The 17843-nt window shown below is 41.3% G+C and overlaps 1 protein-coding gene across 2 annotated transcripts in view; it reads right to left on the reverse strand.

Moving 5' to 3' along the window:
• The window catches only part of MMS19 (MMS19 nucleotide excision repair homolog (S. cerevisiae)), a 43317-nt gene that overhangs the window by 7176 nt on the left and 18298 nt on the right, over positions 1-17843 (reverse strand). Inside the window, exons 3-15 of one of the 2 annotated variants that reach the window (XM_006831210.1) lie at positions 13964-14064; positions 12849-12934; positions 12398-12472; positions 11921-11990; positions 11419-11547; positions 11269-11330; positions 7167-7253; positions 6687-6761; positions 6049-6126; positions 5421-5559; positions 5013-5167; positions 884-962; positions 338-463 (exon numbers count right to left, since the gene is read on the reverse strand). In XM_006831210.1, coding sequence (XP_006831273.1) covers positions 338-463; positions 884-962; positions 5013-5167; positions 5421-5559; positions 6049-6126; positions 6687-6761; positions 7167-7253; positions 11269-11330; positions 11419-11547; positions 11921-11990; positions 12398-12472; positions 12849-12934; positions 13964-14064 — 1262 coding nt within the window. The remainder of the gene's footprint in view (positions 1-337; positions 464-883; positions 963-5012; positions 5168-5420; positions 5560-6048; positions 6127-6686; positions 6762-7166; positions 7254-11268; positions 11331-11418; positions 11548-11920; positions 11991-12397; positions 12473-12848; positions 12935-13963; positions 14065-17843) is intronic. The other variant, XM_006831211.1, reaches the window with a different exon arrangement.

The following is a 17843-nucleotide window of genomic DNA, read 5'->3' on the forward strand; positions in this document are numbered from 1 at the left end:
TTTTTATGTAGCTATCACATCTGAAATCTTATTACAAATCCCAAACCATCCAGAATTGTAGTGTGAGACTGCGCCTCACTTAAGACAAATAAATCTCAAGGAATACCCTAGATATCTTTCCTCTAAGATGGTAAAGAACATCTGGCCCAGGAAATCATTTGGTCTGGCCCCGCCAAAGACAACCGCAGTTCCAGCCATCACATTAAGGGTGAGTTAATTAAATGCTTGACCAAATGTAGCAGACTTTATTTTTAAGTTGAAAATTTTTTATGGCCCACGAATAATGTTATAAATTTGGGCAGAAAGAAGGTTCCCCACCCTTGCTGTTAAGATGTACCTGGCTGGGCACCCAAGACTGTGAGTGCACGGATGCCAACAAGTTGAAGCTGGGTGCTGGGGTCTGTCAGGGTCACAAACACCAGTGAGCACAGCTGGTCCTTGAAGCCACTCAGAGGCCTTTCATCTGGGGAGAGAGGTTATCCTGAAACTCTTGCAATCCACAGCCCTGACTCAACAGGGATGTCAGCTTGGGTCAGAGTTAGGGAAATCCAGTGGGTTTCCAGGAAGCTCACTGGGAAAAAACAAACAGGTCTCATTCATTGTATTCTCTTGTGCTCTAACCTCAGAGCAGGGCCACTGTTCTAAACAGCTACTCTTTACGAAACCTTGCCCTACTCTCCCCTTTATGGAGTCCTGGTGTGGCTGGGTTAATGCGCCAGGCTGCAGAGCCATTTGGTCGGCAGTTGAAGCTCACCAGCTGCTCCGCGGAAACCCTATACAGGGTCTCTATGGGTTGGAATCAACAGCACTTTAACAACACTCTCCTTTAAAAGGCTGCGGTACGAAACAGTCCCCCAGGTTACCACACCTGAGAAGAACTTACCTTTGTCTTCATAGCCCCACTTCTGCTGCAGTTTCAAAAACCCTAGCATCATTTCAAGGATTGTCCGCCGCTGGTTGCTCTATAATGTTTAAAGAAGTACTGAAGTAAAAAATAACTTTAAATGATTTCAGTCCTGTTCCTCTGAAAATGGGGAAGAATAAATAAGCCTTTATATGCAAGTAAGTCACGGTGATAGACTCAGAATATCAATAAAGAGATGGATGGAATTCGCATGACATATCAATTAAAAATGTATTGATAATAGATAACGTATGTATAACACACATATACATGTACACATATATGTTGTGTGCTATTGAGTCGGTTCCGACTCATAGCAACCCTCTATAGGGTTTCTGAGGCCATAAATCTTCATGGTAGCAGAAAGCCTCATCTTTCTCTGGTGGAGAAACCGCGGACCTTGTGATTTGCAGTCCAGTGCTTATCATATGGAGCCACAGTGCTCCTGTACATATATATAGTTTTCATATACATATAAAATTGTATCTACCTACCTACCCAACCACCCATTCCACTACAAAACAGTAGAATACATTCTTCAAGTGCATATGGAACATTCAAGGTAGATCATATGTTTGCCAGTAAAACAAGTCTTAGTACATTTTCAAAGATTAAACTAATACAAAGTATCTCTTCTAATCACAATTTAATGAAATGAGAAATCAGTAACACAAAAAATAGGAAAATTAACAAATATGTGGAAATTAAGCTTAAACAGCCTATGAGTCAAAGAAATCTTAAGGGAAATTAGAAAATACCTTGAGATGAATAAAAGCAAAAATACATACCAAAATGATGGCATGCAACAACAAAAAAATACTAAGAGGGAAATTTGTAGTCATAAATAACTGCCTACATTACAAACAAGACCTCAGATCAAAACCTAACTAACACTTTAAGAAACTACAGAAAGAAAAGCAAAATAAACCCAAAGCTAGCAAAAGGAAGAGAAAGACAAAGATGAGAGCAGAGATAAAACAGAGGATAGAAATATAAAGAAAATGAAAACAAAAGTTGGTTCTTTGAGAATATAGCCAAATTGACAAACCTTAAGCAGGTTGACTAAGAAAAAGGAGAAGATTCAAATTACTGAAATGAAAAATAAAAGTGGGGCTAGGTCATTACCACTCCCTTTTATTGAAATGAAAGGATTATAAAAAATACTGTGAACACCAACAAACTGGACAACCTAGGTGAAACAAATTCCTAGAAACACAGAAATTACCAAAATGGATTCAGGAATAAATAGAAAATCTTATGAAACCGTAAGTAGGAAATTGAATCAGCAATAAAAAACTGTCCAATAAGGAAAGTCCAAGGACCAGATGGCCTCAGTGATAACCCCTACAAAACATTAAAGGAAAACTGACATAGGTCTTTCTCAAACTCTTCCTAAAGATTGAAAAGGTGAAAATACTCCCTAACTCATTCTGTGAGGTCAAAAGATTCTGATACTAACGTCAGATAGAGATACGATAAGTAAAGAAAACTACTGGATAAACACTCACCCTTAGGAGATTCTCAACAAAACACTAGTGAACTAAACTCAGTGGACTATTGTAAGGTTATACACCACAGCCAAGTAGGATTTATCCCTCGAATGCAAAGATAGTTCAACATACAGAAATTAATTAATTAACTTACTAATAGAATGAAGGAAAAAATGCACACGATCATCTTAGTTGGTACAGAATAAGCATTTGACAAAAGCCAGCACTCTTTTATGATAAAAAGTGTGGAATAAAAGGGAACTTCTTCAATATGATAAAGAATATATATATGAGAAACATATAGCAGCTGCCATCACATTCACTGGTGAGAGACTGCAAGTTTTTATCTTAAAATCAGGAGTTAAGACAAGGATGTTGGCTTTTGCCACTTCTATTCAACATAGTACTAGAAGTTCTAACCAGAGCAATCAGGCAAGTAAAAGAAAGAAAAGGCATTCAAATTGCAAAGGAAGTAGTAAATGATCTCTAACCACAGAAAGCATGATTCTGTATAGGAAATCCTATAGAATCCACACAGTAAAAACCTGTTAAATGAATTCAGCAAGGCTGTAGACTACAAAATTAGCACACGAAACCACTTGCACTTGTATATACCAACGGTGAACAATTAAAAAAGAAATAAAGAAACAACTGCATTTACAATAGCAATAATAAAATACTTTGAAATTACAGAAGACCTAAATAAATCTATGGAATACTCTACGTTCATGAATTGGAATAAATTAATATTGTAACAATTCTATCCAAAGCTATTTACAGATTCAATGCACTCCCTATCAGAGTCTCTCTGGTGTTTTCTACATACACAGAAAAATTCATCCTAAAATTAAAATGAAATTTAAAGGGACCCCAAATAGCCAAAGCAACAATGAAAAAGAAGAACAAAGATGGTGGACTCATACTTTCTGTATTACAAAGGTTCAATAATTTGGACATATTGTTAGGAGGGACCAGTCACTGGAGAAGGATATCATGTTTGGTAAGGTGGAGGGTCAGAGAAAAAGAGGAAGATCCCCAATGAGATGGATTGGCCAGGTGGCAGCATTGATGGACTCAAGCGTGGCAACAGTAGTGAGGTTGGCCCAGGATCGGACAGTGTTTCATTCTGCTGTGCATAAGGTTGCTGTGGGTCGGTACCGACTTGCTGGCACCTAACAACAACAACAACTGGCATAAAGACAAACATATGGTGGTGGTTATGTGCCGTGGAGTCGGTTCCGACTCATAGCGACCCTGTATAGGTTTCCAAGGCTGTAAATCTTTATGGGAGCAGAAAGCCTCATCTTTCTCCTGTGGAACCGAAGGTAGTTTAGAACTGCTGACCTTGAGGTTAGCAGCCCAACTTGTAACCACTATGCTGCCAGAGCTCCTTACACAGAATGGAGAAAACAGAAATAAACTCTTATATGGTTAACTGAGACCTGCTGTGGTGCTGTTGGATAAGCACTGGACTACTAACCACAGGGTTGGTGGTTCATACATACTAGTCATTCTCGGGAACCCTATATAGGGTAGCTATGAGTTGGAACCAACTCGACAGCACATAACACACACACACACACACACACACACACAGAGTTAATTGATTTCCACCAAGGGTATCAAAACCATTCAATGGGGCAAGGACAGTCTTTTCAACAAATGCTACTGGGAAAACTAGATATCCACATGCCATAGAATGAAGTCAGACCATTACCTTTACCATATACAAAAATACTCAAAATAGATCAAAGACCTAAACTTCAAGGGGTAAAACTTTAAAACTCTTAGAAGAAAACATAAGTGAAAATTTCTTGTAACTCTGAATTTCGCAAAGGATATGATACCAAAAGAATCCTGTGTAGTGTTGTAGGATAAGCACTGGATTGCAAACCTCAAGGCTGGTGGCTCAAACCTACCAGCCACTCCTTATAAAGCTTATCCAGGGTCACTATGAGTCAGAACTGACTTGATGACACTTAACCACACCATGCTAACAAAGAAACATGAGCAACAAGAGAAAAACATAAAATGGAAATTTAAAAAATTTATGTATCAAAAATCAGTAGAGTAAAACATCAACTCACAAAATAGAAAATATTTGCAAATCTTCCATCTGATAATATTCAGAATATAAAAACCTTGAAAACATGCTGAATGAAACAAGCCAGATATAAAAGGGCAAATATTGTAAGATTTCACTTATATGATGTACTAATGTAGACAAATTCATACAAACAACAAAGTCAAATAGAGATGACTATGGGCTGGGAGGAGGAGGGACTAGGAGGATACTGTTCTAAAAGATAAGAGTTTCTGTTTGAAGTGAAGAAAACATTCTGGTAGTTAGTGGTGATGGTTATAAGAACACATTGTGAAAATACTTAATGATACTGAATTGTATCAGTAACAATGGTTTCAAATGGTAATTTTATTTATATTTCATTACAATGAAAAAGTGAGTCAGGGAAAGAAAGAACAAGAGAAGCAACAGTTGCTAATGGGATCAAAACCCAAGATCTACCGTCAGGACTCAAGCGCAATACTTGGTGTTCCCTCTCTAAGAGAAAGGGATCCTGGTGTATACATCCCACTGGTTCTCTACAAGATTTTCTCACCTGACTGTGCTTGTGAAACTGTTCCAGCAGCAAAGGCAGTACATTGTTGGTGATGTGGTCACAGGCCCGGGCCGATGCACCTGCGGCTGCCTGCAACAGCTTAGCACTAGGCCACACCAGTTTCATGTCTGGTTCACACAGATGGTGCCTGCAGTCTAGAGAGGCAGCAAATCAGACCTGGAAATAGGCTGAATGCTGCCTGACCCCGGCAGTTTACACAAAGTTGGAGGCTGAGACCTGATACAGGTTGCTAGCAGTTACTGCTCTCAGATTGTTTTCAATTCCAAGTATAAAACTACAGTCCCCCAATCACTGAAGCTGGGGACTACACAGGAAAGGCCACTGGCCCTGAAGCCACTTTTATCTGTATTGTGCTCACCCCCTTCCTGGCTGCCATAGCCCCATTACCCTGTAGGATGTTGCTAAGGAAGGAGTCAAGGAGGTCCTCTGCATCAGCCCTCAGCACAGAGCGAGACAAACACGCAGTCAGGGAGTGGAGGGCCGCCAGGCCCTCTGCCTCCACCCGCTCACTTGCCGTCTGGAACACCTGTCAGGGAGGATCCATGGCTACTGAGGTGAGCCTATACCACATGAAACCCCACCCATCCACTGACTATTTCCTTGAAGACGTTTGGAGAACAGCAGTAGAAATCCACAGTCCCCACGACAGTTATTCTCAACTGGTGTATTCTCACCAAGTCCCTAGGCCCACTAGGATTAGTACACATGCTTTTTGAGGAACTGAATGTCAACAGTGAGCAGCAGTAGCTGCTAGGGATCCTTGATTCTAAGTCTCTCCCTCTGTATTCAGCATGGTAACCATAATATATGCTCCTTACCAGAGAAGGACAAGAATGGACACTGTATAAAGCTGATCAAGTGCTATTACTCGGCACCTGACCCTCACACAGAGACGCTCTCCCTTGTCATTTAACTGGAAGTATACCCTGTTGCCTGGATGGACAGGGTGCATTACTTGCCCTCACACTTGCCAGGTGGAAGTTAACAGCAGTGAGTCTAGTGAAGTAACACTCACCTCTCTGCGGATAGAAGCCCAAAGGCTGGGGAGGAAGTCTGTCAGTTCCTTCTGCCCATACACAGCACAACAAGCATTCTGCCAAGGAAACCACACAAATCAGAGATGACACTCAGACTTCCTAGATATTCAGATACCTCTGCAAAATGGCACCTGAGGGAGCCTGGCTCTCTCAGGAAATCCAGCAGATTTCCTAACAGCCCTATCCAAGGCACAGGAAAATAGATCATCTGAATGATCAAACAGAAGCTTAAAGAGGGAGTCCTGGCCAGCCTTCCCTAGGTTGCCCCTCAGTTACTGCGTTGTTGTTGTTATGTGCCATCGAGTCGGTTCCGACCCATAGCAACCCTCTACGGGGTTTCTGAGGAGCAACTGGTGAGCTTGAACTGCTGACCTTGTGGTTCAAACCGACTCTGCAGTCCAGCGCATTAACCCACAGCACCACACCAGGACTCCTCAGTTACTACAGGACAAGACAATAAGCAACTGGGAGCTTTAGTCAACATACAGAACCAGATCCTGGGTATCTGTCTTTTGAGGGCCCATCTAACCATTTCCCGCTCTCCTAGAATCTTTAATCCTTAGCAGCCCTGCCTTGTCATAGGCAGGTGGAACGTGGAAGGAAAAAAATCACTCACTAATGTCTGCAGAGAATCCAGCTTGGCACTCAGCATCTCAGAATCCACTTTCTCTATGAGAAGGGGCAGCAGGAACTGTGGGAGAGAAGGAAGAACTTAAGCCTGGGATGGACACGGTCTCAGCTGCACCAGGGTCAACAGTGACCCCACTGCCACATGGAGGAGCTCCTCTCAAGTCTGGAGTTATGGTTGAAAGGTAACCTTTTGCCAAACTAACTAGACCCCCAAGTCACCTGAAAAGAATGGCCTCATTTGCAAAAGTAGATGATTTCAATACAATAGACGGCACCACATAAAAGTTAGATTAGTGTTTTAAAGGAAAAGTCATCAAGTTTGCTACTGTCATAAGCCTGAAGACAACTTATAAGATGTCACTCTCTGAAATGTATACAAGACCTTTCTTTTCCCTACACCTTTACTGTTTCTAATTCAGAGTGGTCTTTGGGCTGAGGCTATATATTCTAAACTTGGCTGACCCACCTCAGCAAATCGGGGTGTTGAAGCCAGCACAGCTCGAAGACTCAAGATCAGATCCTCTCTCTGGATACCATGGGGATCATTAGGTGGCTGGAAAAGGAAGAAAGGTCATGGGATTGTAAACTCTTCTTCACACTTGGACATAAACTTCAACCTGGCAACCTTATACCACAGGGTAATATTGACACCCAATCTGGCAGAACAGTATGACAGGAGGCACCAGCAGGAAGACATGCTTATTCTTATGTGTTCCTTGGCAATTTTCTCCTTCTGGCATAATTTTACACCTGATTATATTGCCTGTATCTTAAAACACCCAGAAATCAGCACCCTTAGCAACCTTCTGGAGTACTGCTTTGTTCTCTTTTTGAACCACGAGGTTGATGGTTCAAACTCACCAGCTGCTCCTAGGAAACCTTATATAGGGTCGCTATGGGTCGGTGGCACTTAACAAATATATAACTTGTGTTAGTATATACTGTTTCCCTATAAAGTATGAGAAGGCTTAAAAAAATGCATTGAAAAATTCAATTATAGTTTTTCCACAAACTTTTTTGAAGCCTCTTCCTATATGTAAGCCTCTTCCTGAAAAAAAAACAAAAAACTGTTAAGGTATATACCTTACGGTTTGAAATTTACTTTTTCTCTTAATATTATTGTTAAGTGCTGACAAGTTGGTTCCAACTCATAGCCACTCTATAAGGTTTCTGAGAGCAGCTGGTGGGTTTGAACTGCAGACCTTGTAGTTAGCTGGTCCTACAGCATCACACCAGCACTTATTTTCTCATGATATTAATATATTCTTTCATACCATTAGTTCTAATGGCTGACAGTATTCCACTGTGTGATTGAGTCACAATTTATTTAAATAATATCACTCAATGGACATACTTATTTTTTCACCCATATATCAAAACTGTAATTCTTACAACTTAAAGTGCTCCCATTCAGTGATAAGGATTTCAGGAAAACCAAAGGTCTGAAAGCCTAAAAACACTGCTACTTTCTATATCAAGATGGCAGATTGAAAACATGCATCAGATATTTTCCTCTTTGTGAACCCCATCAAAAATAGAGTGAAGAGTTTATATATCTTTTAAAAGACATAAAGTTAAAGGTTGAAGAGAACAGGAGAAGAGGTACTAGCAACAGAATTTCAAACGATGAAAAGCAAACGGAAAAGAAAAAAATGACTTAACAGATCCAAGGCAACAAACAGAATCCTACATAGGCAGAGAAAAGCACAATTCTCAAAAGGCCTCAAAACCTGGCAATACCAGGTACCTCTGGAACTGGGAGTGGGGCTAGGGAAGCAACTTGATTTTCTAGTTACCCTTCCAACTCCTTCCTGACTGCAGTAGAATCTGGAAGTTTAAGTCTCTGATGTCAGGAAAGCAGAGATTTCTGGTCTTAAGAGACACAGGTATAGCTGGGGGCTTCTAGAGAGGAGGAGCCCAGGTAGGTAAATACATGAAACTTAAATTTTAAAAAATTTCCATAAACAGAATTTTATTAGAACACAGCCACAGCCACACACCTTAGTTTATATCCGTTTTGTGCTGTAAGAGCAGGGCGGAGTAGTTGCTAGAGACCACATGGGTCCAAAAGCCTGAAATACTTACAAAAAGAAGAGATGCTTGACGGACCGCACTGTGCACGTTAGACCACATTGCCCCATCCCTTTGGCCCCCCAGAAACTCTACAATTAAGTGGTATGACTCTACTCCTTGAAAAAAAAAAGTTTTCTACAACTCTAGAGTTGTGCATTTGTTGTTGTTGCTAAGCGCTACTGTTGAGCCTGTTGTGACTCATACAGACCCTATATAGGGTTTCTGAGAGCAGCTGGTGGGTCTGAACTGCTGACCATGTGGTTATCAGTCCAGTGCTCAGAGTGACCATCTAGGGCAGTGAAAGTCAAAGGAACCCTCACTTGGACAGCTGATGGATGTGACTACAAACTGGGTAGATAAGACAAAGAATATTTCTAACCCAAATGTTGCTGTTAGGTGCTATCTAGTCAGTTCTGACTGAAAACAATCTTATGTCCAACAGAATACAACACTGCTTGGTCCTATGCTATCCTCACAATTATTGTTCAGCTTAGCCCATTGCTGCTTCCACTAAAGCCAAGTCTCTCTTTCAGTCAGCATCTTGACAAGAGCACTGTTTCCCACAGACTATAGCGCAGAATACCATGCAAAATTCTGCTGGAATTAACAAAAGTAATGTGCAGGGATCTCAAGGTCCAAAGGATGTGCTTTCTCCTGGCTCTGAAACGGCTCCTATTATACATGTTAGAGTCCCATGTTTTTACAATCACAATTAGCTCTGTTAATCACTCATGACTGAATCATAGAATACTATTGGCATCTTCTCCCACTTTCTCTTAACTAGACCCAGCAGGACGAAAAATGTTGTTTGGTAGGAGTTACAAAGACTATGGGTAGGAGAGCCATATGAAGTAATTCAGAGCACTGCACATTTCAGTTGCTGTCCCACCAATTCCTGGAGCCTTGGTTTTTACTAATGCCTTCAGCATAGCTTGGACTTCTTCCTTCAGTACCATCAGTTCTTGATCTTACTGAAATGATTGAACGTTGACTAATTCTTTTTGGTACAGTGACTGTGGGTATTCCTTCCACCCTTGTTTGATACTTCCTGCATTACTTCTTATTTTGGCCACGGAATCCTTCAACATTGCAAGTCAAGGCTTGAATTTTTTCTTCACAGTCATAAAGAATGAAAGCCTAATTTATAGGAAACTAAGGAGCTCTGGTAGCGTAGTGGTTACGAGTTGGGTTGCCAACCTCAAGGTAAGCAGTTCGAAACTACCAGCAGTTCTGCAGGAGAAAGATGAGGCATTCTGCTTCTGTAAAGATGTATAGCCTTGGAAACCCTGTGCAGGGTCACTATGAGTCGGAACTGACTCCATGGTACTTAACAACAATAACAATATACACTGGTAAGTATAAAAGGTAAAGTACAGGAAATGTGTGTATGTACAAGAAGCTTCAAAAAGTTCATGGAAAAATTCCATTATCTCTTATGTCCATTTTTCCACAAACTTTTTGAAGTCCCCTCATATGCTGCCTTTTTTTTTTTTCTGCAAAGCATCTGCTTATATATGGATGACATAGTTTTGTAAAGGTACAGACATTGCTGCCAAAACGGACTGACTATGGAAAAGGAAATTTGGTGGCAGGGAGGTTTTCTACCCTTTAGCATCTTTTAGATTTTGAATCATGTGTATATATTATCTTTTAACAGAAAAATAAAAAAACAGAGAAACTGAGTAGTCTAATAAGGGACTCTCAGAGCCTGTGTTCTGAATCAGAAAAAAGGGATTCTGCTATGAAAGAGATGAAAAGAATTTAGAGAAAACATCTAAAGCAACATGATGCTAGCTAAATAAAATGGTGAGAAATTCCTTACAGTAAAGATAGCTGTACAACTCTAAAGACAGTGACAGTCAATATTCAAATGTTGTTTGTTGTGCTTCAATATAATTCTTTTCATTTCTTCAAAACCACTAATGCTTGTAGCCCATATGACCATACTCACAGGGCAATGAGACCCTGAGTATCTGGAAGTAAAATGAAAATGCAGAATGGGAGGAAGGAGCTAAAGGGACAGGGTAAACACTTTCTGTGCTCAATTATGCCTTCTCTGTTTTGCCAATTTGTTTCGATTGCCGGAGATGCCCTCTGCAACTCCAGAATCATATCCTATGCATCTAAAAGAGCCAACTGAAACCCTATCTTATCTGAGAATTCAGTTCCTGCCTACTCTGGCTTACAAAGAACTCCGCATTCTCAGAGCTAGAGCACCACGCATTTTGGTATATTAGTCTCACACTGTTACTCAAATGTTTCAAACTATAACAGAACTAGGTTATATATTCCTCAAGAGCAGAAACCATTTTTATAATCTGTAGGTTCCCAAATACCTGCTGAATTGAATCCTCACAGGTCAAATGCTTCTCCACTTGTCACCTAAGTTCATGGGGGCAGGTATTGTGTCTACTTGTTCACTGCTATATTCTCAGTTCCTAGAGCCTGAAGATCTAGCAGGTGTTCAATGAATACTTGAATAAGGTGCTACTTACAGGGGTAAAATCAATAGGAAAATAACAGGATGTCACTTCAAATAACTCTTCCACAAAGGGTCCTATGGGAAGACACAAAGAATCGGTAAATTAATAAACTCATTCATTTGATAAGCCCCGAGCATCTAATTCACAATTACCAGGACATACCTAGGCTATAGTCTCTAGAGATGAGGTCATGGACAATGCAGAAGGCCACCAAGAGATTACGGGGATCCTTTTCTCCATCCATCACCTGGATGAAGCCAAAGGTGAAGTCAGCTCCAAGGCCCTTCAACTCTGGGGAGAAGAGAACAGGGTCACTGATGTTTCACATGACAAAAAACGTGGGCTTTCTCTAGCATCACTCTCTTCCTTTTCCTGCCTAATGAAACAGAGTTGGGACTTTTTGTTTCCCTATTCCAGAAGAAGCACTCAGTGAGGAAGAAATGAATAATATGCACATCGTTACCAAGGAAGGATTTGAAACATCAGCTCAAACTCTATCCTCCCTTTACTTCACTGCGGATTGAAACCTTCCAGTTCCCTTTATTCCCTCTCTCAGAGTTTTGGCTCTTTTCTATAACTACCAAACTAAACTGAGTTTTACTAATGGGGAAAAATAGTATGATGTACTCGCATTTCAGATTTCCCAGTGAGCCCTGCCTTTTACCTTCTTCCCGGGTTTGCATGAAGTTGGTGATGATTCTGTAGACTGTGTGCCGGTCTACCTGTGGCAGAGACTTGGGAATGGGAGAGAAAGAAAATAAAAGTTTTCAAAACAATACTTTAGCTGATATAACTATTTTCTGCTTCACAATCCATAGGTGGACAGTGCTCTTTGTATCAGCATAAGATCAAGCTAAGTGGGAACTTCAGAGAAAAGATACGGCTGTTGGTCCAGCAGTCCAGCAATGGGCAATAAACCAAAACCTGTTTGACGCATGCCTTTCTTTCTTTAGGGGCAGGAGACACAGGTCAGATATACTGGCATACCTCTCCTTTTCCAGTAGCAAAGATTAGCCTAAACAGTCAAAAGACCTCACGGAGTTCAGAACTTACAGCATCTTTTATAGTTGCGTCATTTAGTTCTAATTATGCCAAGGGGTGGGAGACAGAGGGAAATACCAGTGTGACTGTTAGTACTCACCTGTACGTGCACCTCCTGGAAGATGGCTTTAAGCACAGAAACAGCCAACCCTGGTGGCAAGGCCACACACAGACTCTGTGGGAGAAGAGGAGCTATGTGAACATGGAAGGAATTCTATAGCACAGCCTTCAAGATAGAATCCTATATATAGTAGGCCAAATTAGCTACAGTGGGACACACTACACCCTGGCTCAGGAAGACACGCCAAGAGTGAGAAACTTGGGTCTTCTTTCTTAAGCTGGTTAGGTTCTCTGTATGTACCTCCTTCCAATTTGGCTGTGAATTCCAGGGCCCCAGAAGACAGTTTTACTAAGTGAAAACAGAAGTGGAGCAGGTTGACATGAATCTAGTCCTAGGTTTACAACCCTGTTTCTCAGCTCCTGAAGCCTCACCCCCTAAAGAACAAGGGCTCCCATGAACATGGTATGTAATAAAGAACAGGAGAACTTACAAGTGCCCTCAGACCCTGCAGGACAGATGGAATCACAAGGTGGTGGTCCTTCAGCCGGTTCTCATAGAATAGGATCAGGTGTACCACTGTACAAACCAAAGTCAGCTATTAGTTCACATGGGTTTGGGGAGGGCCCCTCAGATTTGTGCTTTCCCTGAGTTTGTTCCTGCTTTGGCTTTACCACAAATGTTCTCTTTCAGCATGAGAAATGTCCTGCTTGAGTCTGCTCCCATTAGTGGTTGCCTTGACTTGCTCAGTCAGGAAAATAGGTAAACATATCTCGTCATCCTTTTTCACATAACCCTATCATTAAACCCATTCTCAGTTCCAGAACTGCTTTTCTATAGAATAGGTGGTGGCAAACTTATTCTTAAAGGGCTGGACAGGAAATATTTTAGGCTTGCAGGATTTATGGCTTCTGTTACAACTAAGCAAGTACTCAATTCCACTGATGAAGCATCAACTCCAGCCACTGGCAATAGGTAATTGAGCACCGCAGTCACCAGATTTATTGTTGTTAAGTCGAGTTGGTTCTGACACATAGCAACCTTGTATAGGATTTCCGAGGAGAGTGTTTTTATACAACTGTTTATGAAAATAGGCCTACTCCTATTATGGTGGTGGTGTACCATTGAGTCAGTTCTGACTCATAGCGACCCTCTATAGGATTTCCAAGGCTGTAAATCTTTACGGGAGCAGGAAGCTTCATCTTTCTCCAGTGGAAGGACTGGTGGAATTGAACTGCTGACCCTGCAGTTAGCAACCCGATGTATAACCCACACCACCACCAGAGCTCCTTTTACCCTGTTTTAGAAGATAAATAAGTTGTTGGCATTTCCCCAGAACTTCAAAGGAGTTTGGTATTTCATTACTTTCCCTTTCTATCTAAGAAATACCACTTTGTCTATTTTATAGAGAAAGCAGCAGCCCCTGAAGAACTGGTATAAGGCTACATCTGAAAATCATGCGTCTTTTGTCTCAATTCTAGCAGACCACTGGTGAAGAACGAAGACTACCGCATAGCCCTCCCTACTGCCTCCAGCGCTGGCTTGAGCAGACATGGGAGGCTGTGGCTCAGTAACCAGGAAGACACTCCTTACTAGTGATGCCAGTACCTTCCTTCTCCAGGAGCAAGGAGTGACAGTGGAGTAGCACCTGTGACAAAAGCTGGATTCCTCGGGCCCGTGTCCGAGGTTCTGGATTTTCTAGAGCAGACCTGGGGAGTGTAAGAGAGAGAGCTTGCCTTTTACCCAGTTTAAACCTTTGAAGGAATAACTATTTCGCAATTAGTCACTCACCCCCTTGGGTATGAAAGCAGAGGCTGGTGATAGCACAGGCAGATGCTTCTGAAGTACATGGTGCTACAGATACTAGAGAGAACAAACCCCTAAAGCACTGCTCCCCAGACTGCTCCGGCATACGTGGCACCACAGCCAGCAGAGTTTCTGTCTCCTAGGTGCTGGGCCTGCAGGCTCAGGACCATAGTCTCAGGGGACACCATGGTTAAGCCACAAAGACAATGTTCCACTTCCTACTCTTGTGAGTAGCATCTGGATACTAAAAGCTCATGAGCAGCTAAACAAGGTACAGCTACTGGTCTCTCCATGTCCAGAAGAAAGAAGAGTGATGAGAAATAAAGAAGCTTGGAATCAATTAGTCCAGTGGACTAATGGAACAATGTGAACATCAGTTTCCATGACCCTGAGACCAGAACAACTAGATGACACCTGGTTACCACTACCAGCTTCTCTGAGAGGAATCACACTAAAAGTCCTGGATAGAGTAGCAGAAAATATGGAACAAAACTGAAAATTAAAAGACTGAGTTTACTGGTCAGAAAAAGACTGGAGGAACCTGAGACTATGACCCTTGCCCAAACCCTTCAGGTCTGGAAAGGAACTCTTGGCCCAGTTATCAGCCAAGCAGGAGACAGGGATATGGGGTACAGGAAGAACAACACTAGTAAGGTATGCACACCATGGAACAGTCAATCATTCAAAATCAGAAGGACAACATTTACCTAAAGACAAAGTTGAGACAGGATGAGAAGGTGGGTGGAATAGAAATAGGAACCAAGGGAGGAAGCAGGATAACTGTTATTGCAAGGAGGGGATTATGATCAGTGAGATGAAACAAAGTGTATGCTTTGTTGAATGTTAAACATATGATCTTGTCTGTAAACCTTCACTCCAGTCACATATACACACAAAAGTTCCTGCCTCCAGGCACACAAGCAAGCATGGCAGCTAATGACATTGTGCTTACTTTTTTCTCAGTGCTTTGACTATGACATTCCTCTGAAACAGAGCTTACCAGCTACCCACAGGGTTTAAGAGATGACTGTCAGCTGTAGTTTCTACCAAAACAGGAGCATATATATATTTTTGTAAATTATTGCTAAGAAAAAGATACTGAGAACCACCAAAGGTCCTCATTACAAAAAACCTTAGAGGGACACGGCAGAAGACAAGTTTTATTGATTTAGGAATATTGATGTAGGAGAAGCTGGACTGAAATAACAAGAGATGTAGCTCTAAAATGGCTCTACAGGTATTTTACTTTTAATGTACTGGAAGGAATAAAAGCCAGAACAAATGGGAATAGATTTCTGGAGGAGAGCTGATCATCTGAGTTAAGCCTCAGGATTGTTAAGTGCTGTTGAGTCCGTTCCTACTCATAGCCACCTAGTATAGGGTTTCCGAGAAGAGGATTTGAACCACAGACACTGCAGTCAGCAGTCCAGTGTTTATTCTACAGTGCCACATCAGAATTCCAAGCCTCAAGGATAATGGTATATAAAATTAAGGATTTGCTGTTGTTGATACCATCAAGTTGGTTCTGACTCACAGCGATTCTGTAAAGGGTTTCTGAGTAGCAGCTGGTGCATTTGAAGTGCCAGCCTTATGGCTGAAACCGACCTTGCAGTCCAGTGCTTTATCCTACAGTGCCACACCAAGTTAAAAATAAGATCACTTTTGCTAAGATTCCTAGGACAGGAACTTGTAGAAAGATCTTGGCCCAGGAAGTAGAAAAGTGTATTCCCTATATTTAAAAATGGCTCACCCTCATGATCCAGTTTCCAGCCAAGCAATCAATAGGAACCAAGAAGAGACAACAACACTAGTAAGGTCTGCTCACCATGGAGTGATCCATTATTAAAGATCAGAGGGCAACATTACCTAAGGACAAAGTGAGAAGGGATGGGAAGGTGAGTGAAATGGAAATAGGAACCACAGGGAGGAAGTGGGAGAATTCTTGTTGCAGGGAGGGGACTGCAATCTTAGAGATGAAACAAAGTGGATTATTTGTTGAATGTAAAGCCAATGATCTCTGTAAACCTTCAGTACATTCATAATAAAAAGTTTTTTAAAAAAAGACTGAAGCACACAAATGTTCATAGAAGCATTGTTTGGAATCACAAAAAAGTGGAAACAGCTCAAATGTTCACTAACGAATCATTAAACAAGATATGGTATATATCCAAACAAAATAATATTATTTGGCAAGAAAAAGAAATTAAGTACTGACACATGCTAAAACATGGATAAACAATGAAAATATTATGCTGAAATGAAGACAGCACAAAAGCCACATGCCATATGATTCCATTTATTGAAATGTCCAGAACAGGCAAAACCATGAGGGAGAACACGGATTAGTGGTTGCCAGAGGCTGAGAGAAAGAGGAATGGGAGCAACTTCTAATGGGTATGACATTTCTTTGGGGGCACTGAAAATGTCCTAAAACTATGATGTTGTTAAGTGCCATCGAGTCGATTCCAACCCACAGAGACCTTGTACAGGGTTTCTAAGGAGCAGATGGTAAGCTTGAAACACTGACCTTGCAGTTCAAACGAATTTGCAGTCTGACACATTAGCCCACAGCACCACACCAGGACTCCAAAACTATGATAGTGGTTGCATAAATCTTTGAACATACTAAAAGGCACTGAATTACACATTTTTAAATGGTAAACTTTATGGTATGTGAATTATCTAAAAAAGATGCTATTTTTAAAAACTGAACCTAGGCCACAACAACAGGAGGAGTATCTGGTATCTTCTGGCAGAGAAATGCACAATGATTTAGCTTCCTGACAACCTGACCAATTTCTAGTTTTCTCAGTTTCAGAAGGCATGCGGGCCATGACCTTGCTAATAAAATACCTGCCAATTTAAGTGGCCTACTAATTGTGAGTCTGTTGTACTGTGGTGGCTTGTGAGTTGCTGCGATTCTGAAAGCTATGCCACCAGTATTTTAAAGACCAGCAGGGTCACCCATGGGGGACAGGTTTCAGATGAGCTTCCAGACAAAGACAGACTAGGAAGAAGGAGTGAAGAACTACTTCCAAATATTTAGTCACTGAAAACCTTATGAATAGCAGAGAAACACTGTCAGATACAGTGCTGGAAAATGAGCCCCTTAGGTTGGAAAGCACCAAAATGCGACTGGGGAAGAGCTACCTCCTTAAAGTAGAGTTGACCCTGATCACATGAATGGAGTAAAGTCTATGGGAGAAAAGCCCGCGGGACCTTCATTTCCTGATGGGGCACAACTCAAAATGAAGAGAAATAGCTTTCTTTAAACATCCACTGAAAATCGGAACATGGAATGTACGAAGTATGAATCTGGGAAAATTGGAAGTTGTCAAAAGTGAAATGGAATGCATAAACATCGATATCTTAGGCATTAGTGAGCTGAAATGGACTGGTATTGGCTATTTTGAATCTGACAAACACATGGTTTACTATGCCGGGAATGACAAATTGAAGAGGAACGGTGTTGCATTCATCTTCAAAAAGAACTTATCCAGATCAGTCATGAGGTACAATAGGCTAATATCCATGCACCTACAAGGAAGCCCAGTTAATACCACTATTATTCAAATTTACACACCAACCACTAAAGCCAGTGAGGATGAAATGGAAGAATTCTATCAACTTCTTCAATCTGAAGTTGATCAAACATGCAATCAAGATGTATTGATCATTACTG

Source organism: Chrysochloris asiatica, unplaced genomic scaffold, assembly GCF_000296735.1.
Source record: "Chrysochloris asiatica unplaced genomic scaffold, ChrAsi1.0 scaffold00003, whole genome shotgun sequence".
In the NCBI taxonomy this organism is placed as follows: domain Eukaryota; kingdom Metazoa; phylum Chordata; class Mammalia; order Afrosoricida; family Chrysochloridae; genus Chrysochloris; species Chrysochloris asiatica.